The sequence below is a fragment of the Sceloporus undulatus genome, chromosome 6 (assembly GCF_019175285.1).
Source record: "Sceloporus undulatus isolate JIND9_A2432 ecotype Alabama chromosome 6, SceUnd_v1.1, whole genome shotgun sequence".
In the NCBI taxonomy this organism is placed as follows: domain Eukaryota; kingdom Metazoa; phylum Chordata; class Lepidosauria; order Squamata; family Phrynosomatidae; genus Sceloporus; species Sceloporus undulatus.
In genome coordinates, this window is record NC_056527.1 from 129,848,713 (window position 1) to 129,876,085 (window position 27,373).

Consider the following 27,373-nt stretch of genomic DNA (forward strand, 5'->3'; position numbering starts at 1 on the left):
CCGCGGCCGCCTTGTCAATCATCCACCCCTGCTTCGCCAGGCAGCCAATCCAATTGAGGAAGAGGCGGTGACGTCAGGAGCAAGTCTCTCCTTTGGGCAAGAGGCGTCCCGGGAGCAGCGTGAGGGAGAGGCTTGCTCATGACGTCACCGCCTCTTCCTCCACTGGATTGGCTGCCTGGGTGGCCACGCCCCGCAAGTGGTAGCCACGCCCATCGAACACTTGGTGGTGGCGCAGTGGTTAAATGCCTCTCCTGCAGCCACTCCCTAACAGAAGCCCTAAGGCTGCCAGTTCTATTCCAGCCAAGGGCTCAAACTTGCATCCCCAGATTGTTGGGGGCAGTTAGCTTCTGCATGCATTGTAACCGTTTAAGGAGGAGGGCTTAAGGGCACTGATGAGGGGAATAGAAATGTGCTTGCCATTGCTATGCCCTGCCTTTTTTCAAAGGGAGCCTTTCCCTCCTGAGTCCTGAGGGGAGCTCCGTGCCTCTGGGCAGGTTTTTCTGGGTGATTCTGCTCCATGGGCTGGGCCTGTGGATCGGGGCTGGTTGAAAGGCTATGAGGTGGTGGGTGGCCCCCCGGGAGTTTCCAGAGTGGGCCAAGGTGGCCTTGATATCATTGAATCGTAGAGGGCCCTGATCCAATCCAATATCCTGCCATGCAGGAACTCTCCATCAAAGCATCCCCATTGACAGATGGCCATCCAGCCTCCGTTTAAAGCCTTCCAAGGAAGGAGACTCCACTCCGAGGAAGAAGTGTGTTCCACTGTCAAACAGCCCTTACTGTCAGTTGAGGAGGAATCTCTTTTCCTGCAGCTTGCATCCATTGCTCCATTGTGTCCTCTTCTCTGGAGCAGCAGAAAACAAGCTTGCTCCCTCCTCAATATGACATCCCTTCAAATATTTAAACAGGGCTATCATATCACCTCTTAACCGTCTCTTCTCCAGGCTAAACATCCCCAGTTCCCTAAGTCTCTCCTCATAGGGCTTTATGGTTTCCAGACCCTTCACCATTTTAGTTGCCCTCCTTTGGACACATGGCTCCAGTTTCTCAATGTCCTTTTTGAATTGTGGCGCCCAGAACTGGACACAATATTCCAGGTGGGTCCTGACCAAAGCAGAATACAGAGGCATTATTGCTTCCCTTGATCTAGACACTATACTTCTATTGATGCAGCCTAAAATCACATTGGCCTTTTTAGCTGCCGCATCGCACTGTTGACTCATGTTCAACTTGTGGTCTACTTGGACTCCTAGATCCCTTTCACACGTAGTCTTGTTTGACTTGTACAGTACCTTGTTAGTCCCAAGTTCTGTGTTCAAATAAAGTTAGTTTAGATGTAAGGTCCTTTCTAGTCCTATCACTTTAGCCCTTTCAGTGTGGTTAGAATCAAAATGCAGAAGAGGGAATGGCACTATAAGGTCCACTGAATTCTGAAACACCAAGAGGCCAAGGTGATGCTATGTTGGCAAAGGTTATTAATGAGGGAGAACACACAAGATAGGAGAAGCTGCAGCAGTTTGCTTTTTCCCTGAGTCTACTGGGAAGGGCAAAATTCCAGTCCTTCCTCTTTTCTCTCCATTGCTGAGTTGGCAAGAGTGCAAACTATGGAGCTTATCGCTTGGTTTTTAAATTTGGCTTACCTCTGTCTGGCTTAAAGCTTAATTCGGGCAGCATCTTGATGTTATCATCATAAGGTTTTTGCTGCTCAATTTGCTGCCTGAATACATCCTGGGTCCATCCCTGCTTCCAGGAGCACTCCGTGCGGCTCTTCAGATCCAGGAGCTTTCTGGTTTAAGAAAAGGATGCCGCCTGAATTGAAATTTAAACCGGGAGAGGAAAGCCAAATTAATAAACCAAGCAGCAAATGAAAACTGAACTGAAGACAAAGGGGAACAATGGGAGGAGAGAAACCGGAGCATTTTAAAAGCGGCTGAAAAAGTAGAATGGCAAAGGATTAATTGGAACTAACATGGATACCATTTTGGAAACTCTCCCAAGTGATTTTCTGTCATTCTCATGTCTGGGAGTAAACTGAGTGTCAAGGAGGTTTATCTGACCATAACTTCAATACAAAACAGAAAGGATATACTAGCCACCTGGAACAAAGTCCTCCAAGCATTCAACAAGATACCAGCTTATCTTGCTGGAAACAATGGTTTTGTTTGTGAGTTTGCAATGTGTGGAAGCAAGGCCAAAAACCCTAGTAGCAGCAAAGAGCATAGGGATTAGCAGCTTTAGTTCAGAAAAGAAAGATCCTGAAGGAAGAAGGGGAGAGCTTTTTATTCACACATCCCCCCCAGTGCTTTACGAGAACAGATCCAAAGACATCTAAATTGTGCTCAAGAAGCTTCCAAGTCCATGGCCCTCTGGAAAAATCCATTAAGAAGAGCTTTTTCTGCTACGCTTACAACCATTTGGTAAGAAATTAAAATCGTTGTTGGAGGACTTCACAACCCATTTTGCTACTGTGGTAATTGTCTGTTTCAGAACAACTGGAACTATTTGACTGTAAATATTGGAGTTTGTTAATAACAACAGAGCTGGAACTGTAAAACGCGCTGAGTTTGTTTCTGCTGTTGGCTGCCTCTGTTAAGCGGTGTCTTATTCAGAAGATTTGGGGACAACAAAAGCAAACTAATTGGCACTCCAAGTCTGGAATGCTGGCCTAGTTAGGAGGATGAAGGAAGGAAAGGACAAGGCAGCCAGTGCTGGAGTTAAAAGCAGGGAGGCTCAACAACAGTGGAAAGTGAACAGTGTCAAAGGGAAAAGATCGGCTGATTTGCCTATGGTCAGCATCCAGCAGAATTTCTCTGGAGGGCCTAGAGATCCCTAGGAAGAGAGCATATTAACCAAATCTGCAAATAATCAGATCCGCAAAAGTCAAAGCCGCAAATGTGGAGGCACGAGTGTAGTCTGCCTAGAGTTCACTGGAAGAAAGGAAGAACACAAATGTCACTGAACAGCCAGCTGAGAAAGTAGACCAAGGGGCTCGACAGACGGGCAGCTCCGTGCCGCCCATCTTTGCCCCTCATCGTTGTTGCAGCAACCAAATGGTGCGGCAATGATGCGCTCCCTCTCGGGATCAAAAAAGCTGCCAAAAGCAGCTTCCTGGAAGGGGCACGATTGGCGCGCTCGCACACTTCTGGCCACCACCACTTGGGCACTGCACACTTGCGCCATCATGGCACTACCCATGTAGATGGGAGCAAGCCATGATGGTGGCCTCCTCGCATACTAGGGCTACTGGGCATGTAAATGCCCAGCCTCATCTAGCCCTAGTTCGCGTTGAGGATGCCGGGCCCAAGTTTATGAAAGCTTATGCAACAAGGTCTTTCACTGAGTCTCAAAGGTGCAACAAAATCCCTTTGCATACTGATCGGCCAATAGATTGACGACTATTTCATCTAATGATGCTTGCTATGAAACCACATAATCTGAAGAAATTTCCCTATTGCTCCCCCAGTGCTATAACAACAGAGGCAATTTTGCCACTGAATTGTAAAAGCCTGGGAAGTTAAATGGAAGCCAGACATGCCACTGGAAAGAACACAGCATCTTTTCAAGGCCCGGAAATGCAAAAGGCTCCCCTACCCAGCAAATCATTCACTTCAGCGAATTGTGGGTACAATGTGGCATGTGTCAATCTCCCTTGGAACTGTGAGAGAGTCTACAGACAAGTGCTTTGGTATTCCAAGACTCCTTTTTCCAAGGAGCCTAAAATCAGGGCTTTGTGGCAAGGTTGCCTTGGAAAGTTTGGAAATATTGTGTGAGTGTTATTGTTTCTTCAGATATAATCCCTTGACACTGAGGATGCAGGGCTCATGAAACCAGAAAACATCAGGTCTGACCGAAAGAGAAGAAAAGGAAAGAAAAAAAGCAGCAACACCCCACGACAACACACAGTGCTCTGTCTATTGAAAGAGGACTTGGCAGAGTTCAGTGGTGGCAGAGCAACTCCAAGCGGTACTAAGGGACGTGCCCAGAGTGGACAAATCATGCTAATTGTGTGCAAGAAGTATCTAAAACTAAACCCAAAATGAAGAGAGAAAGCAAAGTCTTGTCCAGAGTTCTCAGTATTCCGGGTTTCGTGCACGTAGCTTGCCTCCTCATAATCTACTATACAGGTAGGAAACCAGGGCTCTTCAAAGCATTTGGGTAGAGCTGTGGGGCTTGGCAGATACCCTGTGAAAGGGTGAGGGTTTGGTTCAGATGCTGAATGCCTCTCTGTGAACTGCGTAGTTCCTAACCAAAGAGGTGAGACTTGTTCAAGCAACAGCCCCAAACATCTTCTGTGTCCCCTCGCACATAGCAGGGTTTCTCTGGCACTGGGGAGGAATGTCTTCCATTGGATTTCAATGTATTGAGAAAGGACTTAACCTAGCCATTCTTTACAGATTAGGGTATTGATCTGTGTGCCTCTGAAATCACTTTGAACCATGTGCCTTTTGAGTGCTTGCCTGTTCTTCTCGGATGAATTTTTAGAAGAAGTCAGTTTGATCTCACAAGTTGATCCGGCACATATGTGGAAAGGGGAGTGAAGTCAGAAAAGACACACATCATTCAGTGGTGCTTTGCTGAAAAATACTGTGATGCTTGAAATGTAAGTTAGAGAGTTATGCTTTGAATGTCAAATCTATTTTTTTGGCTCGAGCTTTCACACCCTAAAAGAGATATGAAAGCAAATTCTTGACTTAACAAGGTTATGCTCAGGTTGTGAATTGCTGCCATGATGGCTTAGCATGTTGTCCTGCCTTTGAAATATTTTTCCAGATAGAATCAGTTCATGCATATTTCATATGGACTGTATTCTCCAACAGTATTTGTCTGCATATGTAATGCACTTCAGTGCATACAAAGTATTCAAGTCGTTTCCGATTTATGGTGACCCTAAGGTGAACCTATCATGGGGTTTTCTGGGACTGAGAGTATGTGACTTTGCTCAAGCCATGGAAATCACCCATTGGATTTCCATGGCTGAGCAGGGAATTGAACCTTGACTGCCAAAGTTATAGCCCAAAGCTCAAGCGACTACATCATGCTGACTCTGAAGGTTGATTTAGTTTGTACCTAATAGAGAAGCGAATTGCCTAAATACAACAACTGGTGAAACACAAGGCTTTTTGTTTGTTTTGACAAGGCTGAGAATGGAATGGCTTGAGTGCTAGAAAGCAAAACAAATAAAGAAATTGAAACTCCAATATAAAAATATCTGTGGAATGAGTGTGGTATGGAAATACTCATTTTGCTGTTAAAATATCATTTTTAATTACCATTTAATTCTTTTCTCACTCGTATTCAGAACTGACTTTTACTCTGTCCAGCAGCAATTCCTATCGCTGCGCCTCCGTATCATTTAAAAATGTCCTCCTATTCAAAGCAATAGGAGATAAAATGTGTATGTAGAGAGATCTTGTAGCACCTTTGAGACTAACTGAAAGAAAGAAGTTGACAGCTTGAGCTTTCAGTCTACTTCCTCAGATGCATTTAGTGGAGTGGAAACCAGGGACAGACATATGTATGCCATTGGTATGTGAAGGATACGTGGAACGGAGAGACATATGAAGATGAAATTCTAAAAAGTGAGGTGAAAACTGCAATAAGAGAAATAGCGAAAAACAAATTACCAGGAACAGATGATATTCCATTTGAACTGCTGCAATCCACAGAGTCAACGCTAGTGCTAACCAACCTATGTCAACAGATATGGAAAACAAAACAATGGCCGACAGATTGGAAGTGATCATTATACATCCCCATCCACAAAAAGGGAGACACAAGACACTGCAGCAACTACAGGACCACAGCTTCCCTTAACCTTATCCAGCATGCAAATGGTATGGGATTGTGAGAGCAAGGAGGTTCCTCATCCTTGCTATGGAGCTCTCTGCACTTTGGAAATGATCCAGCATGACACCAATTTAACTGCCATGACTCAATCCTATGGAATTCTGGGAACTGTAGTTTTGTGAGACATTTAGCCATCCCCATCAGAGAGCTCTGGTGCCATAATAAAACTATAGATCCCAGGATTTCATAGCATTGAGCCATGGCAGTTAAACTGGTGTCAAATTGATTGTTTCTGCTGTGTGGATGCAGCCAATGTAATGTTCAAAGGCTAGGAGAAGTGCAGCCATGCATGAATGGTTTTCCAGCCCCTGATTCAATTTACCTTTGAAAGTGTTCCTCTTGGCAAGGTGCTGTGCTCATGCTAATGTTCTTTCTCCACTTAACGCTGTACTGTGGCAACAGTCTGGACATGTTTGTCATCTGTTGTGCAGTGAGCATACTTGGGACACTCTGTCCTCAGCTTTTCAGCTGCCTGCTGTTGAATGAAGATGTGTTTCTCTTTATAGAACAGGATGTCTTTAGTGCCCTCCTTGATTTCAAAAATGTCTCTAGAAATCCTTTCACTAAAGGACCATTTTGCATAGTACAAAATTATTACATGGATGCACCTTTCTTTACAGGAATTAATGAGATTTTTTTCAGGAGAGATCTAAGAGGGAAACCCCATACATGAATTGTATTTATGTGCAGTGGGATGACCATGCCTCCCTAGTGATGAATAATGTAGCGGTCATATACATGTTAATCTGCATGATTTATATTATTTTCTATATTAATTTCATTATATTAATTTTGAAGTGTGAATTCTGTCTGAATTATTGAATGTGTAAAACAGACATTTAAGTCAATTGTTCTCAGGAACAGAGTATGATCAAGAGTAGCTTGGAATGCACAGTTGGGCTGCATCTGCTCTGCAGAAATAATCTAGTTTGATGCCACTTTAACTGCCATGGCTCCATGCTATGGAATTCTGGGAAGTGTAGTTTTTTGTGGCACCAGAGCAGAGCTGGAAGGCTATTTCTGATAACATTTTCTGTTATGGAAGTGATGAACCAGTTGGATCTAAAACTGGGAGTCCTAGGTTCATGCTCTGCCATATCCAAGGACTTACTGACCATATAGTCAGCCCTCCATTTTAACAGATTCTGTATCCATAGATTTAACCATCCACAGCTTGAAAATATATTTCTTTTTAATTCTCAAAAGCAAACCCTAATACAAATGGGGTTATATAATGGACACCATTTTAGTATGCCATTGTATATAATGAGATTTGATACCACAGATGTTGGTGGTAGACTCTGTCTTATTGAAAATGTTGACATGAGAATCAAGTGCTGGTCCAGATGAAGAGGTGCCATTTTTATAGCCTTGAGCTACCTCTCCTAAGTACCTGTTGCTGTGTACCTTCAAATTATTTCTGATGATGACCATAAGGCAACTCTGTCTCCAAAAATTCCCCACAAATAACATTGTGGAGAAAGGTTTTATCTCTGCCCTGTTTTCTATGTTAGTTTTCTATCTGCAGGAGTGTTGCATCTTTTTTAGATGTAGAAAAGCTTTTTCAATAACATGATCTCTCCTCCTCCAATCTGGAGTGGCCCAATTTATTCTGTCACAACATTCTGCTCAAATTACTGGCTAGGCCTATGAAATAAGCAATTCCAGTTATAAAAGAGATAAGTAATGCTACTCATTTGCTTTGATTAAAGCATAAAATTCATAATAATGCTCCATTCTACCTGGTTTCATTGGAATGTCTTGCAGATTCATTTCCACCAGACATTTATCCTAAAACACCTGTTTGGTGTTTTCTAACTAGCTTGACAGCGAGGAGCTCAACAGAATCACAAAAGAATGGAAAAGATATTGTCTATCTATCATATTCCTTCGATATGCTCTGACATATGCTTCCCTGCAAACAGCTCATTACATGCTTTGCCTTCCAGGGTTTATTGTTGCCCAGGAATGCTTGGTCCTTGGCCACCGTTGCTATTCAAGGTGCAAGCCTTGTTTCTTCGCTCCCATGAAGTCATGAATAGGTGCGGCCAGATGCGTTATGGTTGCCACTCAGTATTAAGGCTCCTTGGACCTTGCAGTAAAGACATATGCAAGGCAATGCCTTGTTGGTGAATAGTGCCATTCATCCATTGGGATGGCAGTCCACTGCACTCAGAATTGAGAGGGGGAAAACAGAAGTGTGTGTGATCATCACTGCTCATAGAATATTTATGGGGAGTGTTTGGTGGAAGAGATGTGGCTGGGAAATATTGAGGCAGAACTCAATTTCACTTACGGTACTTTTAGAAATGGTTCATGTATGGTATGGTTGTGAAATCTACACAGAAAAGGAAGGAAGGAAGGAAGCAGTGGGCGGCAGGGGAGAGAAAGAAAAAGAGACTATATACAGTATAGCTTTTTTTGTTTACTGCCTTTAACCAGAAATCTCTCAGGATAATTCACAAGACAATACAGACGAATGATAAAACAAAACCAGGCAATATATTCAGTATAGTCAATATAGCTTAGCAGAGCAAATAAATTAAACTTTAAAAAAGCAGTAAATCAGTGATTAAAAATGTTGGTACAGACATTTTAAAAACACTTGGGAGCATGGCTCCTTGCCTGGTAATGGAAAAGGTAACAGGATAGGATCCCAACAATTTTCTCTGGCAGGTTGAAGAGAGATTCTATAGGGATGGTGTCACCTCCAAAAAGGCTGTCTGCCAGAGCTTGGAAATGTTAGTTTTTTCAAAAATGACTATAGCTCCCAGAATCTTTGAGGCAGTATGTCATCTGTCTCTCCTCAGATGATAAGGGTGCCTGGAGGAGAGCATCTGCTGATGTACTTAAAACATTGGCAGGTTGATGTCTATCAGGCTGTATAATTCACTTACATGTTGAGAGACAACAGTATTGACACAGATGGGCAGCTTCCTCCAAATGCAGTGGCATAACTGGTGGTATAGTGCAGTGCTTCTGAAGCTATCTGATGTAGGGGACTGCCCCGCTCTCAGTGCCAGGGACTTGCAACATATTTCCACCCATTGACTATAGTACAGGTTGAGTCTCCCTTATCTCTGGAATACTCCAAAATCTAAAACTTTTTCATAAGCAGCTGAGATAGGGACACTTTGCTTTCTGATATCAGATCACCTGCAGGCTATATGTATAAGGAGTATATGAAACTAAAATGAATTTTGTGTTTAGGGTTGAGTCCCATCTCCAAGATATATATGCAAATATTCCAAAATCCCAAACATTTCTGGCTCCAAGCCTGTACAGTTATTTCTTTCTTTCCTGGAAACTCTCCAGAGATGGTCAGCCAATTGCTCAGGGACTGCACTAGTCCAGGGACCACCACTTTCCATAGCACTGATACAAAAGAACCAAGTCATAGAATCCTAGAGTTGGAGGAGACCACAAGTGCCATCCAGTCCAACCCAACTGCCATGCAGGAACTCACAATCAAAAGTCCCCCCTGGAGACAAGCTGGTAAAATGTGTGCTACACAATGTGACGGTTAGGTGGATTTGTAATTGCTTGACCAGCCGAACCCAAAGGGTGCTTAACAATGGCTTCTCTTCATCTTGGAGAGAAGTGACTAGTGGCGTATTACAGGATTCTGTCCTGGGCCCAGTGCTATTCAACATCTTTATCAATCACTTGGATGAAGGAATAGAAGACATGCTTATTAAATTTGCAGATGACACCAAATTAGGAGGAATAGCTAATACTCCAGAGGACAGGATCAAAATTCAAGAAGACCTTAATAGATTAGAAAGCTGGGCCAAAACTAACAAAATGAATTTCAACATGGAGAAATCCCTTCTTATCAAGAAGTCCTGGCACTTCAACCCTGCAAGTCCTGACACCAATATACCAGTGCTCCAGGCAATTCATAAAGTGGTAGTCAAGATTTCCAAAACAAGATTAAAATTCCAAGTGACAAACCTCTTCCGATTTAGATGTTCCAATACTATGGCTACGTTTTTAGCAGTGGTTATTGAGAATAATGGGCCAGAAAACAAAAGAAGATAGGTGTGTCTCTAAGAAGAGGGCCATTCTAAATATATGAATCTGTGCTAAACCAAAGTCCCACTGTCCAGGACTGGGAATGCTCCCCTGTCTCTTGCTGTCTTTGCCCAGCTGCAGCTGATTTTGTTTGCCAGGTCCTTGATGGAGACCGATGAATCACAAATGCTGATGTTCCTTACACTGTGGCCTTTTAAACTTGAGCCAGGAAGGAACTAAGGCCAGCAACGGGGTGCTTTGTCCTCGGCTCCTGGCAGTCTCCTTTCTGCCCCCCACGAGCTGGAGCCGGTGCCTAGGAAACCAGTTTCCTCCCCCTTTCCTTTTCCTGCAAGGAATTACTAAACCCTGGATACAAAATGTACTAAAAAGGAAGCTGGCCTTCTAAACTGTCAGGGATGTTGCCAACGCCTAATCTTCCACCCCACCCCTTTGCAAAAAAACGATTGCTTTTGATTCTATTCATAATGTCCTAGCGCTGGTAGAGTCCGCAAAAGAATATCTAGTCTAACCCACCTGCTGTGAGAGAGGACCACCCATCCTTCTCTTCTTCCCTTGCCATCAAACTGACTCTAGACAGACCTTGCAACATTAGCTGGTTTTTGTTCAGGTGATGGCTGAGTTCTCAGTACCCCAGCAGGATTCACCGGCATTGATGCTTTCCTTGGGGTTGTGAGCTGCACCAAATTAGAACGACCTACAATGGTTCCCTTTCATCATTGCTGGGGCTCGCTTTGTTAAATTTCCCACTGTGCCCTGGAGCACTGCTGTGGTTAGTGATGTTGTGGTAGCTTTGAAGTGCAGGAGTTCTTCATGACAGTCCTCATCACCACACTGCTAGAGTCCACATGGAAAAAAGTGGACTCCTCCAGAGTAAATGTGTGAGAAAGGTGTTGTATTTGTTGCTGTAGTCCTAAGGGTTTTTAAAACAAAATATTCAAATGATGTTTCTGTTGTTCCAGATGTTACCCAAATTGCAGGGGGTCCCGAGAGGCTGCCCCTACTTATTGAACTCAATGGGGAAATTAGTTTAGCTCAATAGGAATCAGCAAGAGGACCAAAATAGTTGTAGCTGGGACTTTTAGCCTATATGTATATCAGTTCCAAACTCAGAGCTCCAGGGGCAGGTTCCAAAAAGTGGGCTGGCTAGCGATATTGAGGAGTCTAGCTGAAATCGGACAGGGTGCCTGCCTGGTTTCAACTGACCCTGGATTAAAATGTCCCCAACAACTGTTTATATAAGGTAAACTAAGTCTTTGGAGCAGTTTCTCAGGGATTTTGAGTGGATTTTTCCAGGACGAAGAATGACCACAGATGTGGAAATGACTGGACAATAAGTGCAAGCATCCGAAACAAAAAGGTGTCGTCTCCAGATGGCATTGCCTTTTGATTGCCAACTTTTTTGGCAGATACTTGGCACTTTCCCACCATCACACTCCTATGTGAAGGGATTATGCAGATTCCAACCTCAAAGGGTCTATCCTGTCTGCATGCACTAACCCTGCCAAACTGAATCCACTGGATCCCCATATTTGGGCAGACTACCTCCTAGCATTGGGGCACCCTTCCATGGCGACATTACCAAACATCCATTTTTAATATTGAGTTGATATCAATGGCGATTAGAGGTGATGGAGGGCTAGTTCATGTAGTAACACAGACTATTTAGTGGCAATTCCTAGCAATAGCTGCAACATGTGTATGTTGAAATATAACCATTTGGGTGTTTTGAGGTTTTCGGTACTAGGTTTCTCCATAACCTAGTACTTCTCTGAATTAAATGCATCACTGACTGAACTATGTTTCTCCCACCTTGGATGCAGTAAAGATGGTTAGCAAGTAAATACAACTATTGTTAGGACAGAAGTTCAACAGAAATCAAGTGATGGGAAGAAGAATGTTAGCATTAACTGGTGTAATATTGCTCGAGCACTTTAGCCGTTTGACTTTAACTCCTGAATAATAATAATAAGGGTCAGTGGAAATTGGTGAAAATGAGTTTCTAAAATGTTACACAAGAATGCATATGATGCGTAGTCAATGGGAGGTGGAGGGAGAGAAACCTGGCCTATTTCAAGGGGGAACTGTATGCAAATTGATGGATATGTTAGTACAATCAGAACAAAAAGAACTGGAAATGCTCAATATTTGGAGGCAGTCTGGCTAAACTGATTGAATTGACTAAAATGTAATATTTGAAGGAACAAGCAAAATGAGACAGTCAGAATGCAAGCTGAAGTCTTATTGAGTCATTAATGAGTGTAAGGAATAGCCAGAAGATCAATTTGGTGGCATGTGCCAAGCTCAGGTCGTTGGGAGATCAGTCAACATGAATTCTAGGAATGCTGATAGCAGGGAACAAAACAAGCAAAAGATCTGCATGTGATGACTGCTGGAATGGAGCACATTTATGTGCATCTATGCCTAGGCAACTCCTTTATGCAGCTGCCACTGCTGACAGCAGATTAATTTGAGGCATCCTTTGGCAAGAGCCTTGTACTTTGCATTGGCTGTGTGCCTACATCTTGCATTGTTAGGTACCATCTCTGGGTATATCTCTGCTTTGATTACCTGCTTCTTGGGGGGAGATGGATTCTCACTGGAGTTTCCCAGGCTTTCCCTTGGCTGCCAGTGGTTTCAGAGGAAGGCTGCCATCTGAGGTCCAGAGTTGTGTCTATGGTGCAGCTTCTTCCAGTAAGGAGCTTCCGAGGAGGACTTCTTCAGATAAACCACGACAGCTAGATTGAGTCTTTATATCCTCAACAAAGAGAGCACAGGAAGCTGTAATACACTGTTGGAAACATGGTTCATTTTGCCCCAAATGGTTGACAGTAACGTTAGTGGCTATCCAACCAGTTATCTGCCAGCAAAAACCTAAAACCACAGAATTTAATGTGGATTAAAAAGATGAAGAAAATGTATTGACTGTTCTTATAATCAAGACATATTTATCATTTGTAAGACAGCTGTTGATCAGTAAGTTTTGTCTTTATTGAAGAACTACTGCAAAACAATTTATTGGTGTTTTAGTTGTACTTTTTGTTTGACTCTCCCATGAACCAGACTGAATCCCATTTTGGAGAAAGGCAGGATATAAATCCAAGGAATAAGTGAATGGAGTAGAGTTCCCCTTCAGGCCTCCCTGCTCAGTGCACAGAAGTCAGGATTTAAGAGAGTGTGGGCACACAAGGGAAGTAGGGGTCAAGGACCATGGAGGATTGACATGTAAGTAGTGAGGTTATTGGCATGAAACTCCATTGCTCTATCCATGATTTGCTGTCATTCATTCAGACAGATGCCTCAACTATTTCCTATTTATCATGTCCATTTTGATAATAGAAATTTGACCACAAGCCCTCTGTGACTGCTGCACTGACAAAGTTGAATGTCATTTCTTCACAGTGATTGTCAATGCACTCTTGATAAGAATAAGAAGAGTTTTACAAAATGTGGTCTAGCAGTTTGGATGTTGGACTATTGGAATTCTGGGAACTGTAGCCTTCGGTGTCAGAGAGCTCTGGTGCCACAATGAACTATGATTCCCAGGATTCTCTAGCACTGAGCCAGGACAGTTAAAGCAGTCTCAAACTGGATTATTTCTGCAGTGTGTTTAGGACCTATTAGATTAAATCAGAAACGTGCCTTTTCTACTTAAATTACCAGGTCATTCTTGATAGTTGGCTTCCCCTTCTATTTGCATCAGGCACAAGGGAAGGGAGGGCGAGTGGAACAGAGGAAGAACAACAAGAGAGAGAGAGAGAGAGAGAGAGTGTGTGTGTGTGTAAAGAGAGGAGGGTTGCATACTAATAGATCTCATGACTTTGAGACTTGTTTAAGCTCTTTCTTGTGGCCCTGTGTGCAGTTCCTAATATAACATTTAATTGTCACCCAGCTGATTCATGCTCCCCTCCGCAGCATATCACTACTGGTTTTGTTTAGATCTGAGCACTCAGGCTGCAGGCCAAAGTCATTTGGAAGGCAGCTTCTTTGATACTGAGGGTTTGTTCTCTCCTCTCAACCTTCCTGCCAAAGGCATGCATCCTATTTGCATCCTCGTTGTGCATTCACACAGAGAAGCGAATCGTTTGGGTTACTACCGTGTTTCTCAAAACATAAGACACTGTCTTATATTCGGAGTATGGTTTATATTGCGCAAATTCTTAGAAATCCTGCTATGGATTATTTTATGGATATGTCTTATTTTCAGGGAAACAGGGTATTAATTTTTTATGGAGGGTGTTTTCTGAGAGGGAAGAGAGGGTTTTGTGTGTGAGAGTTTGGAAAGTTGTCTGTATAGTAAGTCAACATTTCTAGCTGTACCTGTATATAGTATTTGCTAACTAGTCCTGTCCACTAAGAGCCACAGACCCACTTGACAAAACACATCTTAAATCAGTGCTGGTCTTGTCATTAGACAGAGAAGGTGACTGCCTCCGCCAGTGGTATCACTACTCTTGGTGTCACCTGGTGCAAGAGGCAGGGCTTTCTGGATGGGGCTTTTGGTGTGAGGAGCAAGGCTTCTGGAGGCAGTGCATGAGGAGAATGAATCATAAGGAAAACGAATCGATGGCACTAAGGTGGGGCGGGGCAACTGGGTGTCATACCTCTTCTGATGCACCCTTTGCACTCCCCTAATGACATCAGTGGCCTCAGCCAGTTGATTTTATCAGTCATTAAAGGAAAGCAAATTGTTAATCATTTATGTTATTTTCAGGGATGAAGGAGAGGTCCTTGTGAGATTTTCTAAGTTATTTGCAAGTTACTTGACTAAGTAACTTGTCTAGCTTTGGATACTATGCATCTTGACTTGAGGAGGTGGGTGTCATTTGCTGCTTCATTACAAGTAGTAAAACATTTTGTCCTAAATTTATGTATCTTACTGATTCTGCAGTATAATAAAAAAAATCCAGTTTTGAATCAGCAATTCTTGTCATTCAGTCTGTGGACAATATAGTAATCCTATCAATTTTTAGTTTAGGAGATTATCAGATTATCCTTTTCCCATTCTTATACTGCAATCACAAGAAGATTTTCATACGAGGTTGTGCTTATCCCATCATTATCCTGTCCAGAAAGCACAAATGACCACAATCACATGAAAGACTTTCAAATGACATTGCACAGATCCCGTCATTGTCCCATCATTGTCCTGTCATTGAAGCGGCATCGTCTGGCATTTTGCATTGAACAGGAGTTTGCGTTAATACAATACCACTTCAATGATGGGACAATAGCACTGTGATCTGAAAGCCTTTCACGAGATCGCAGTCAAAGATGGGATAAGGATGGGGGAGCTATCCCTTCCGTATCCCGTCTGTATGTGACAATCTCCTTAGTTATGCTAGGGGTGACACCAACCCTAGTGACACCACTGTTCAGAGCCCCTTGGATTCTCAATGCCGAGAGCCAAAGTATTGCTGTCTTTCACTAAGACTGTTAATTGAAAGTTGAAACTTCTTCCTCTTTTCTTTTTGTATACATGCATCATTCTTTATTGTTCCAATGTTAGTTTGAATGCCAATGAATTCATTCTTTTGCAAAGAGACATATTTCTGAGTCAACAGTGTGTTACTATAGCAGCCCTTCACATTCTTATTTTTCTGATGCTAAGGAAAGGAAAGGTCAAAAAGCTGTACCTCATCACTTTTTTGGCCTATGACTTTTCCAAAGCCAGAAGGTGACTATACTCGAAGTTAATCAGCGTAAAACCCTCATTCTACTTGACCGCCTCTCATGCCATTGAGGACAAGGGCTTGAATAATTTCATCAGTTCAGCTGAGTGGTTTTCAGGTGCAGTTAGCTAGCCATGTACACTGCCTGAACGCAGTGAGGTTTGTTCGCATGAGAAATATATGCATAAATTTACAGCTTAATACAGTGCAATGCTAAGCATTTTTTTTTTCAGAATTGTGTTCCACTATGTACAACTAAGTACCTCTGTATGTGGTGAAGTTTCTTTCTACTATATGTATATGCATTGATTTACAACCTAAATAATTACTATGAATTATGTGATACAGTCAATGGATTCATCAGTAATTCTAAAAACGGAGGACTTCTGCTTCTTTATGATAACAGGAACCTAAGGAGAGTTCCACCATGAAGCCATCACTGCATTTCCACCCTGGCTGAACAAAAATGGACAGAATTGTCCAAAAAGTGACAGAATTTTACAGTCAGTTTTTGTAAGGAATTGATATCATAAATTCCGATCAATAAAAATGGGAATGAAAATACTCATATCAGTCTGAAGTTACCATTGATTAGGGGTCCACTCCTGAACCCTTTCAAGGGCTTTGAATCTAATATCCCTAAATGTATAGAATCAAAGAATCATAGAGTTGGAAGAAACCGCAAGGGCCATCCAGTCCAACCCCATTCTGCCATGCAGGAAATCACAATCAAAGCATCACTGACAGATGGCCATCCAACCTCTGTTTAAAGACTTCCAAAGAGTGTTTTCCACTGTCAAACAGCTCTTACTGTCAAGAAGTTCCTTGTAATGTTGAGGTGGAATGTCTTTTCCTGGAGCTTACATCCATTGTTCCGTGTTCTAGCCTCTGGAGCAGCAGAAAACAAGCTTGCTCCATCCTCAGTGTGACACCAGGGGATTGTTCTCTTTTTTATAAGAGTTAAAGTACAGGGCTTACATTGACCTGTCCATAAGTCAATTTAGGTTTTTGGGGTCAATTTTTTTGACTAAAATTTATAGACTTTTACATGGATGTGTGTACACACACACACACACACACACACACACACACATTTATGTACATATAGAATAAATAAATAAATATGCAAAATTTTCTAGTAGTTTGTTGTTTTGTTGCTTTTGACATGGCAACCCTAAGGTGACACTATCATGGGTTTGTTTGTTTTTTACATGATTTGCCTTCTTCAGAGAATTAGAGAATGTGATTTGCCCAGGGGCAGAAATTAAGCAAATAGGAAAAAGTAAAGAGATTAGAACAGAGCCTGAATAGGAATAGCTGGTAGCATGATTGGCAGCATGATTACTAGGTTTTTAATGTTTAATAATTAACATTTATTCACTCATTTTTCATCTGTTTGCTTCTTCTCACTAGAGTTGCTTGAAGGAGTCAATATCACCAGCCCGGTGTTGTTAATTCATGGTACAGTTGGCAAGCCTGCCCTTCTATCCGTCAGATACACCAGCACCAGCCGTGACAAACCTGTGATCAAATGGCAAGTGAAGCGTGACAAGGCTGTGACTGTGGTGCAGTCCATTGGTACTGGGATCATTGGAAACCTGCGCCCAGAATACAAGGATCGGATTAAAATATTTGAGAATGGCTCCTTGTTGATCCATGAGTTGCAGTTATCTGATGAGGGAACATACGAAGTGGAGATCTCCATCACAGATGACACTTTTACAGGGGAGATGAACATTAACCTTACAGTGGATGGTAAGTGTGATTTTGGAAACATAATAAATATCGGCTGAGATCCTGCATCATACAGAACATAACCTTACAATAACAGGGCTATGTCACTGACACGGTAACACAGCCATGTTATAGAATTGCACAGGTGCCCAACAAGACATATCACAAGATGATTCCTTGCCCATTGGAGGCTCCCCCTGAAAAAAAGGGCACCATGAAAGATGGGAACATTTTCCTGTCATCCATGACTTTCCACTGTCCTCCATTCTGGATTGCAAGTGTATGGGAGCTGTTGCATCCTCTTTCTTTGCACAGTCATTTCACAAGTGGACATCAGATGAAAACAAAAATGCTGTTATTGTTGAGAAAGCATCAGGTGATATCCATTTTCCATGTTTACTTTGCTAGGAATTTACAAGGTTTGCTTATTTGTTTTTCTAGTTCCAGTGTCCAAGCCTCACGTTGCCCTGGCCTCCTCCACTGTTCTGGAACTCAGTGAATATTTCACTCTGAACTGCACCCACGAGAATGGCACGAAGCCCACCTACACATGGCTGAAGGATAACAAACCCCTTAGCAATGATTCCCGGCTGATCCTCTCTCATGACCAGAAGGTGCTGACTTTCACCAGAGTCCTCATGTCCGATGATGACACATACAGTTGTCTGGTTGAAAACCCCATCAGCCATGGGCGCAGCATCCCTGTAAAACTGACAGTATACAGTAAGTAGGGCCAGTGGAGATATGGGACACAGAAAAGCGAATGTAAGAAAACTGGGATTGGAGGAAGGCAAGATTTTCACTGCTTATTAATTGTGTGATGTAAAATGTTCTCAAATTTGTAAGCCAAAGGAGAAAACCATGTGGCTTTGGTGAACCCACAATTCCATGCCATCATCTGTTGTTGTTGTTTTTAATCTGAAGAGTTTTTACCTTGCTATTTATAGCCCTGAAAAGACACACAACACAAAAGCAAAAAGGACTGAAGTTGGTAAAGGGATGAAGGGAAGCAAAACCCAGGTACCAGCCGCTAAGAAGTAGTTCTTTTAATGTCTAGCTGGAATGGAAACAGTTTCAAGAGAGGAGGAACTTGAGAAGGCTGGTCTTTCAGAAGAGATGGTGGAATGGTTATTTCCATGTCCCCATTGCAATTTCATGGAATGGGTGCTCTCAGGTGACAGTGAGGAAGAAGCCTATAAACCAGCTTTGCAGACAACAGAATTATAGGACTATGGTTGCATTTTAACTGGTGGCATCCTGTGGAATATGTGGAATCCTATAGTTTATAGTTTGATGAGGCACTAGAACTGGCTGGGTGAGATGTCGCAGTGGTTAAATTCCGGTTCTGCAGCCATAACAATGTAAGTTCAATCCTGCAGCACTCCAAGGTCAACTCATCCTTTCATCCCTTCATAGATTGGTAAAATGAGTACCCAGCATGTTGGGGGCAATTGGCTTATACATTGTAAACCGCTTAGGGATTGCTATAGAGCCCTGGTGGTGCAGTGGTTATATGCCACTCAATCACAGCCACAAGGTCTTGAGTTCAATCCCAGATAGGGGCTCAGGGTTGACTCAGCCTGGCATCCTCCCAAGGTCACTAAAATGAGTATCCAGCTTGTTGGGGGCAGTAGGCTTTTACACATTGTAAACTGCTTAGGGAGTGCTTAAGTGCACTGATAAGTGGTATAGAAATGGATTTGCGGTATAGAAATGTACTTGCTATTGCAAATATGCCTCCCTAAACTCTTTATTCATTTATTTCCTTTTTTAACATACTACCTTTCTCTTGGAGTGGGACCCAAGGGAACTCACAGAAGGAAATCAATAAAAATTTACCCGTGCAGTTTTAGAAAACTATCAAAATATTCACAATTAAAATAATATAAAACTATTTTAAACATGCAAAAGTTTAAAAATAAATAAAACACAAACTCAAATAAGAAAGCCCTCCTGGCACAGTTAATATATTAAAATACTGCTTAAACAAAAAGGATTTTATAGGATGTTGCCTATGGTAGTTAAAGTGGAATCATATGCCTATAATTTCAGAATGGATTCCATACTGGGAGAAAATCAGGATATAAATAAATAAAATAATATTATGATGGAGGCTTCCATGGCTGCTGGATGTTCAAGATTTTAAAAATAATACCTGCAATCTAAAGTACTTGTCTCAGCTTCCTTTCTCCCTCACCTTCCTTTGATATGTATCTCATGGCCATCCCTCAGTCCTTTTGCCTTGGGTGAAGGAGGCAGAGCTGTTTAAAGGATTGATAAAACCAGTTGTGTGCTCAGCTCAATGCAACTCTCTTTCATTTGGTCACACTCCACTTCCTGGAGTCAGGAAACCACCTCACCCCACAAGTCTAAAAGGGTCAGGCCAATTTATTTTCTGCCCTTGACTCAAAGAGTTTGGATTTACTCTTGGGCAGTGTCATGTGAAATGGGTCAGCTCAGCTGGACCCAGAAGCTTCAGAGCTTCCAACTGGCAGGGAACAGGCAATGCCAAGGAAGGCAGCAGGATCTCCATGGCATCCTTTAGTGCAATTGCTTGAAATATAGCCTATAAAACTCTAGTTGTAATTATAAATCACAGCTGAGGCTGGATCTGTGCACACTGTACTCAGATGGTACTGGGCAGTAGCTATTCCAGAATATTTGCTCCTGGAATTCCCCACTTTATGAACTTCTGGGTGCTGTAGGAATTGTTTATTGGGTTTCTTTGTTTTGGTAGATGTTCCCGCAACCGTACTAGGGAATTGTGACCAGTTTTCATAAAACTTTAGACTATAACATCCAGACTCCCTCATCCAAAATGGTTAATGATCATGCTGGCTGGAGGATATCAAGGGCTATAGTCCAAGCAAATCACAATAAATACAATTGGACCTCACTAATGCTAACAGTTCTGTAATGTTACAATCCTCTGAACTTAAAGCATTTTGGACTTAGAAAAAGCCTATCCTCCAACATTTCAAATTTGAAAACTGGGATATGTGTGGCCAAGCAACATCAGAGTGTGGTCAAGATGGCAAAAGTAATTAATGAGGAAATACAGATGAGCTAGGAGAGGCTGCAGCAGTTTGTTTTTGCCTGATCCTACTGGGAAGGGCAAGAGGCTGCCCCTTCCTTGCTTTTCCTCTCCTGTCCTTCCTGCTGAGGGTAGTGAGTACAAACTATGTTTGCACTTTGAACTTAGTTTGTCTTTGGCTTACAATTCTAGGACCCTTTCATGCTGGATAATTATAGCATTACAGTGGTACCTCGGGATACGAAATACCCAGGTTACGAAATTTTCGGGATACAAAAAAATCCCATAGGGAATTATTGTTTCGGGTTACGAATGTTTTTTCGGGTTACGAAAAAACTTTTGGTGCTTTTTTCGGCTTTTTCGCACGGAATCGCGGCTTTTCCCCATTAGCGCCTATGGCAATTCGGCTTACGAAGGCTTTTCGGGTTACGAAAGCGGCCGCGTTACGAATTAATTTCGTAACCCGAGGCACCACTGTATGTTTCCACTTTAACTGCTGTGGTTCCATCCTATGGAATCCTGGAATTTGCAGTTTAAGGAGGGGAATTTGGGATTCTCAGCTCAGAAAACTCTATTGCCTCAACAAACTATGAACCTCAAGATTCAATAGGATGCAGCTGTTAAAGCGGTATCAAAATGCTCTAATTGTGTGATGTGAAAGGGTCCCATTTGCTCGGGAAACATGAATCAGGTCCCGTTGGTGAATTTTCCAGCAGCATTTGGTTGGATGCTGTATCAAGGCACTGCTGGTTCAGTCTAAACAAACCTTTGGTCTGATCCAGTATGGCTGTTACGGTATGTAAAAGTGGGTGGTGGTTAGATAAACTGAAGAGTTTGAAATGATATATGAGACCAGAAAAATTATAGCTGAAGTCCTGAAATCTGGAACAAACTTTAGTAGGAACCTTACAAATCTAACAGGTTTTCCTTATCCTCTAATACCTCTCTCGTCTTTCATTTCTCTAGGGAGGAGCTCCCTCTATATAATCCTCTCCACGGGAGGCATTTTCCTTCTAGTTACCTTAGTGACTGTCTGTGCCTGTTGGAAGCCATCAAAGAAGTATGAACTTTAATATTTTTGTTTGTCAATCTACTGTCAAAAATACAGTCCTGTTCATTTAGAGTCAGAGACACAGGAAGGCACTCACAGTGGTCCATATCCCCAGGATGAACCCCAGCAAGGTCAAGAGGTGTCCCATGATCATCCATAACAAAATACAGTTTAGATAGGAGGGGGCATCATTAAATGTTACTGATGGCTTGGTGCAAACCAAGCAACATTGATTTGGCCAATGCTACACTTGCTATAAAGCTGATTCAGAACTTGGAAACCTTACTTTTTGGTCTACAACTTCTCTGGCCAGTATGGTGTGGCTCGATTGAAATGACACTGACCTCTTCTAAGCCATTTTATTCACTTGAAAATTGACCCTTTTGACTTATTAGATTCGCCACTGAAATGGCAAAATAACTGAGAATGTTTTGCAAAAATTCATGATGCCTTACTTCAAGCAGGAGTGAGGAGCATGTGACTCTCCAGTGGTTGTTTGCCTGCAGCTTCCATTATAGCTTATGGTGAGAGGTACTGGGAGCTGCAGTCCAACAATAGTTAGAAGACCACTTGTTCTTCAACCCTGCTTTACTCAAAACACATCAAAGTCTTAAAAGCCATCCTGTCACCCCCATGTGCAGTTGTACTGAAGGAGCAGAGGTGGAATTGGAGATAAACAATATAATCCTATGCAGAAGTGAGTCCAAGGAGTTCAGTGGGACTGGCAGAAGACAAAGCAAAATGAATTCCCAAAACAAAGTTGCAGGGATCCTTTGTAGTGAAACCATTTCATCTGAAACTGAATCTTGCATAAACTGACTTTCAAAACTCACTAAAATAACACAAACTTGGGGGCTTTTTATTTTAGGAACAAAAGGGAAATGGAGAAACAAAGCTCCTTGGAATATGTGGACCAGAACGAAGAACATTTAAAACATGATGGTAAACTGTTCTTTCTAATGTCTGACTCCTCAGTCCAAGGATAGTATGATTTTTGGAGCAATGGTGAGGGTACTAGGGCTGAACCACTGGCAGCAATCAAAAGAAAGTCAGGCTTTGGGAACCAGGATTTGAGTAATTGCTGGGAGACCATGCCAGATTTGTTATTTAGAGTAGAAGATGGCCAGATAAGAAATGTGTTCATTTCACTTGATTTTTTTTACTAGACTCATGACATCCTCCATCAGAACCAGCTGCAAAAGACATACATTCCAGCATAAATCCAACTGCTAGTTTTGATTTTAGTAGATCTACTGAATCAGTTACTGTAACTAAATTTAATGTTGCCACTCCAAATCATAACAAAACATTAGAAATACATAAACATTAGACAAGAAAACAAGAAGATGACGTTTTGACTGTTTGACTGCCTTTCCTCCCTTTCCACTCATCAACAGGGGGAAGGTCTGAACAACTTGGATTGCATTCTAGTGACACCTTGGTGGCCTTGACAGCTGTGTTTCATCACACTGTTGCACCTGTTTCATTGTCACTTTTGCAGACTCCTTTTTTCTCACAACCACTTCACCCTAGCCGATTGTCAGGTTTCACACTCAGATCTTTGCATCCTTGATCTCATGGCTTGGAAGATATTTCTTGGCATTAGCCATCTTTTGTTCTGTGCATAGAAAATCAACTCATTGAGATTTGCTGCTTATTGTTGCTGCCGTGTCTACTTTTTCCATTCTTTTTAGGAGCTTTCTGTAGCAGTTTCTTTTGTCTGCACAAAGGTTTTTGAAAACTAGGGTATGGTTTGATGGGTCCTGTCTTGAACACCCAATTTTCTCCTTTAAAATTTCCCCCGCTAAGAGTTAAACTGCAATAGCACTATTTTTCTGATGCACTTTTGTTGTTGTGTGCCTTCAAATTGTTACCAACTTATGGCTACCCTAAGGTGACCCTATGGAGGGTTTTTCTGGGCTGAGTGTGTGTGACTTGCCCTATGGGGTTCCATAGCCAAGTGCAGAATAATGCTATAAGTCTAAGAAAAAATGGGGAAGGCGGAGAGAAAAGAAAAAGAGAGATTAGAGGAAACCCATTCAAGGGTGGGAATAAAATGTTGCAGCTGGTGCCAGTAATTGTCAAAAAATAGTCCAGGGCAACAGAAATTTCATTTGGATATTATTATTATTATTATTAGAATGGAATCCACAAAATGAAAACAAAAAACAAAACCCACATATATTCTAATTTAGTAAGGCCCCTGTGTCTCAAAGTCTCTGCATCCTTGTCTCTTCCACACTCAGGATCATTTTTACTGATATCTCTTATTTTGACGCAATAGAAATTATCCCTCGAAGTGGAGAACATGAACGCAAGAATCCAGTTGCTTTGTACATCTTGAAAGACAAGGTAAGTTTCAGCAACTGAATTTTGAGAGATGCTTTGGGCGTATGTGCTAGAATATGTTAGTTTATTTGATGATTTTAGAAAAATCAGTCACTTTTCTACCCAGCAGGAGGAAGGCCCAAGTGGGTGTCATTCCTCTTCTCAGGTGTCACCTGGTGAGACCTGCACACCCCACACCACCCAGTGGTGCCAGTGACTGGAAATACTGGAAATACAGCTAAATTCTCCAACAGGCTATACAGACCTGCCATAAATAAAAAGGAGTCCCTAAACTGGTGTTGCTTAACAGGTATTGCTTTGTCGGAAAGGGCCAAAGTGGACCAATTACTGTTTCAAGGGAGTCTGCCACAGCAATCCAGAAGCAGAGTCATGCCTTAATGCCACCACAAGAGGGCAAGGTATTCCCACATACATACCAAGAACAGTGTATTTCAAAATATTTTTATTCCACCCCATCTCTATATAGCTTCAAAAGTGATTTAGACAGCAATAATTTATCAATCAAAACAGGGAAAGGAAAGTTTAAAAAAACAAAAACATGATGATAGCCTCAAACTTCAATAAGCAGCCCTGAATGCTTGGCCAGAGCTTGCAAAGTTACATTTGAGGGATAGTTGAAACAAATACAAAGTCCCTCCTCTCTCTCTCTCTCTCTCTCTCTCTTTTGGAATAAGTTAAATATATGGAGCATATATTTTGCTGCAAAGTGGCCAGTCTTAGGCTGAGACAAAATATTTAACACTTAATAAAACACAGACACTTTCAATAGTAAATAGGGCTGGTGAGTGCCAATGTGATTGTTGTTCAGATGGTGCCAGCAAATAAAAAAAGGTAGAGGATGCCAGGTCGTTCAGGGACCTGTAATGATTGCTAAATCATACACAAATATTGAGCAGCATGGAGACTGGAACCTGGGAAAGAGAAAGAAAAGCCAGGGAGAGTGGAATGCCTTCCTGAGAGGTAAAGATTGGCTGGGTGGTAGCTTGCAGAAGTCCAGCTAACAAATGTTGGAGGGAGCCAATGTGATATAGTGCTTTGAGTGTTGGACTAGAACTGAGAGACCAGGATTCAAATCCCCATTCAGCCAAAGAAACTCACTAGGTGACCTTGGGCAAGTCACATTCAGCCTTAAAGAAAGGTAATGACATATATCCTCTGAAGAAATTTTGTTAGCTAGAGAAACATTGTTATGCTGTTTCCAATAGGATCTCACGCCCAAGCTAGGTAGGTGGTCAGTCCAATTTCAGAGTGCACTTCACTGGCAATCCTTCAGTAGCTTCACACTCTCATTGTAGTTAAATGGCAGTATGATTGTTTAGTGAACTGACAGTTATTGGTTTTCACAGAAAATATAAGTAAAGGAATTCATCCTAGATTATTATCATCATCTTCACACACACACACACACACACACACACACAGGACTCAACGCACCTAGGAAGGGCATTCCAAAGTATGGAAGCAGCCACCAAGAAAGCCTTCTCCCTTGTTCTCACCAAATGAGCCTGAATAGATCTGTCTCTCTTTCTGCAATCAAATGTGTTCCAGTGGTGTTCAGATCACCTGGGCACCCACTTGGGAGTTAAAGTCCAAAATATCTTATGGACCAAATGTTTCCTACCCCTCTACACACAGATTTATTCAGCTGCACCCAATATCACACTCTTTCCATTTGCTATTCTCAGTGGTCACTGAAATATAGACTCTGATTTTTGTAAAAGAAGGATCTGACTTCTTTTTTGCTCTCCCCTCCCCATGACAGGACTCTCCAGAAGCTGAAGAGGAACCCCTTCCTGATTCCCAAAATGTGGCTGAAACCTCCCCACCCAGCTATTCGTGCTCTCCGCCTCCTCCTGGAAGGTCACCCGGACTGCCCATTCGGTCTGTGCGTAGATACCACCGCTCCCCAGTCAGGTCTCCAGTCAGCTCCAGAACACACATATCCCCTACCAGGTCCCCCAGCTCTCCAGGATGTACCCCAAACACCACACGCATGGTGCGGACTGCGGGAGTTCATATCATCCGGGAGCAGCAGGGGGAAGGGAGCACTGTGGAAATCAATGCCTGAAAGTCATTGGCAGTGTGTGCATAACTATGTTTATGTCTGTGTATGTAGCGAGGAAGCCTCGCTGTGCCTGCGAATGTCTTTGGGGGTTGGCCTTGGGCATTTTTGCACACACAAATGGGTGTTTCCAATTATAGGAGGATACCTGGGCTCTGCTTGTAGAGAAAAAGTGGGAATCACACAGCGTTCCACTGGCTGGATGGACCCGCTTTACAAGGTTTACAGTAGATTCATTGCTCTTGCTTCCCTATGTTGTTTAAAGGCACTAACCTGCTATTTGTTGTAACATCCAAGGAGTAGCACACAGGTGTTATTAAATCTTTTGCTTTTGAGAATGAGGTCCCCCTAATTCCCATAAAACCTTGTGTTTCTATCCAACCCCTTTGAGACCTTTGTGGGTATCAGTCATGGGGGGGAGAATGGACCCAATGGGAATTTATCTACAAGTCAAATGTCTCAAAGCATACTAGTGGACTTCAATGTTGTCAAGTGAATCATAAATATCAACCTCTTTTTAATTATTAGGATATCTTAGAAGTCTTTGAATATTGTTACATCCAGAGTGATTAAAACTGCCACATCCAGAGTGTTTAAAAAGACCAGAAAGTCCCAGAATTTGTCCCTGTTCTGAGATGCAGAACTACATACTACAAAGAGGAGCTGGAGTATCTTTCTTTGCAAGCATGGAGTGGGGGACATAGCTTAGTAGGCAGAGTACATCCTGTATATGCATAATGTCACAGATCTGGTCCCTCACATCTTGATGTATGAAAGCAGTTCTTGAATCAGAGATAGAGTCTAGGGTGCAGGAGACTCACTGTCAGGCAGAGAAGATATTGTGGAGAACTTGTGGTCTTCCAGGCATTTTTGGACTCCAACTTCCATATTCCCAAGACAACACAAACTGTCTGATAAGGATGAGCACTGTAGTCTGGCTATATATAGAGAAACTAAGGGAAGCCACAGGTTTCTCAAGTTTGGAGTGGACAGTGCTCAGCTAAATGGGTCAATGGTTTAAGGTGTTTTTGTGTCCACATAAACCTAGCAATGGGCAGTTCTTGTGGGCAGCTATTTGCTAGTTTCATTTGATGTCTGTATTGAAGAGGAAGGGGCTAAATGACTTGCATTCCTTTGTGTTCATAAGCCAACATAGAAATCAAAGATAAGTTTGACCATGAAGTAGGGCTACACAGGGCCAGAGCAATTCTCTTTCTACCTACCCTGCAAGAAGTGTCAGGGTACAGAGACCAAGCTTGAATGAAAGACCAAGCTGATCCATGCTTTTCAGTATTTGTCAAATGAACATAATTTATATATTGCATTAAACCTTAGTGATGAATGTGCTTATGAGACTTCATTTTTCATATGCTGGAAAAGGGTCTTATGCCACATGGTCAGTAAAGCTGAACTGGATCTGCAGCACTTCCCCAACAAGCTTTAAGTCAAAAAGTAATGCAGAGAAGTAGTTACCAGAAATGTAAAAACAGTAGCAGCTCCCTGTGTTGATTTTCTTCTCATCCCAAATCACCCAATCCACATGGTGTAAAATATGTAAATGAATAAATACTATCACCGTCATGAGACCTGTG

At 42.3% G+C, this 27,373-nt stretch overlaps 1 protein-coding gene across 2 annotated transcripts; it reads left to right on the forward strand.

Annotated features, from left to right (window-relative positions):
* Positions 1–3,648: 3,648 nt before the first annotated feature.
* On the forward strand, positions 3,649–27,127 carry HEPACAM (hepatic and glial cell adhesion molecule). Of its 2 annotated transcripts, none has more exons than XM_042471048.1 (7): positions 3,649–4,124; positions 16,965–17,306; positions 17,727–18,008; positions 21,286–21,379; positions 22,239–22,312; positions 23,652–23,722; positions 25,482–27,127. In XM_042471048.1, the coding sequence occupies exons 1-7, from the start codon at positions 4,037–4,039 to the stop codon at positions 25,785–25,787; spliced, it is 1,257 nt and encodes a 418-aa protein (XP_042326982.1). In that variant the 5' UTR covers positions 3,649–4,036; the 3' UTR covers positions 25,788–27,127. The 2 variants fall into 2 exon arrangements, with proteins under 2 accessions (XP_042326982.1, XP_042326983.1); XM_042471049.1 differs by having other exon boundaries at positions 3,652–4,124; positions 23,655–23,722.
* Positions 27,128–27,373: the final 246 nt, after the last annotated feature.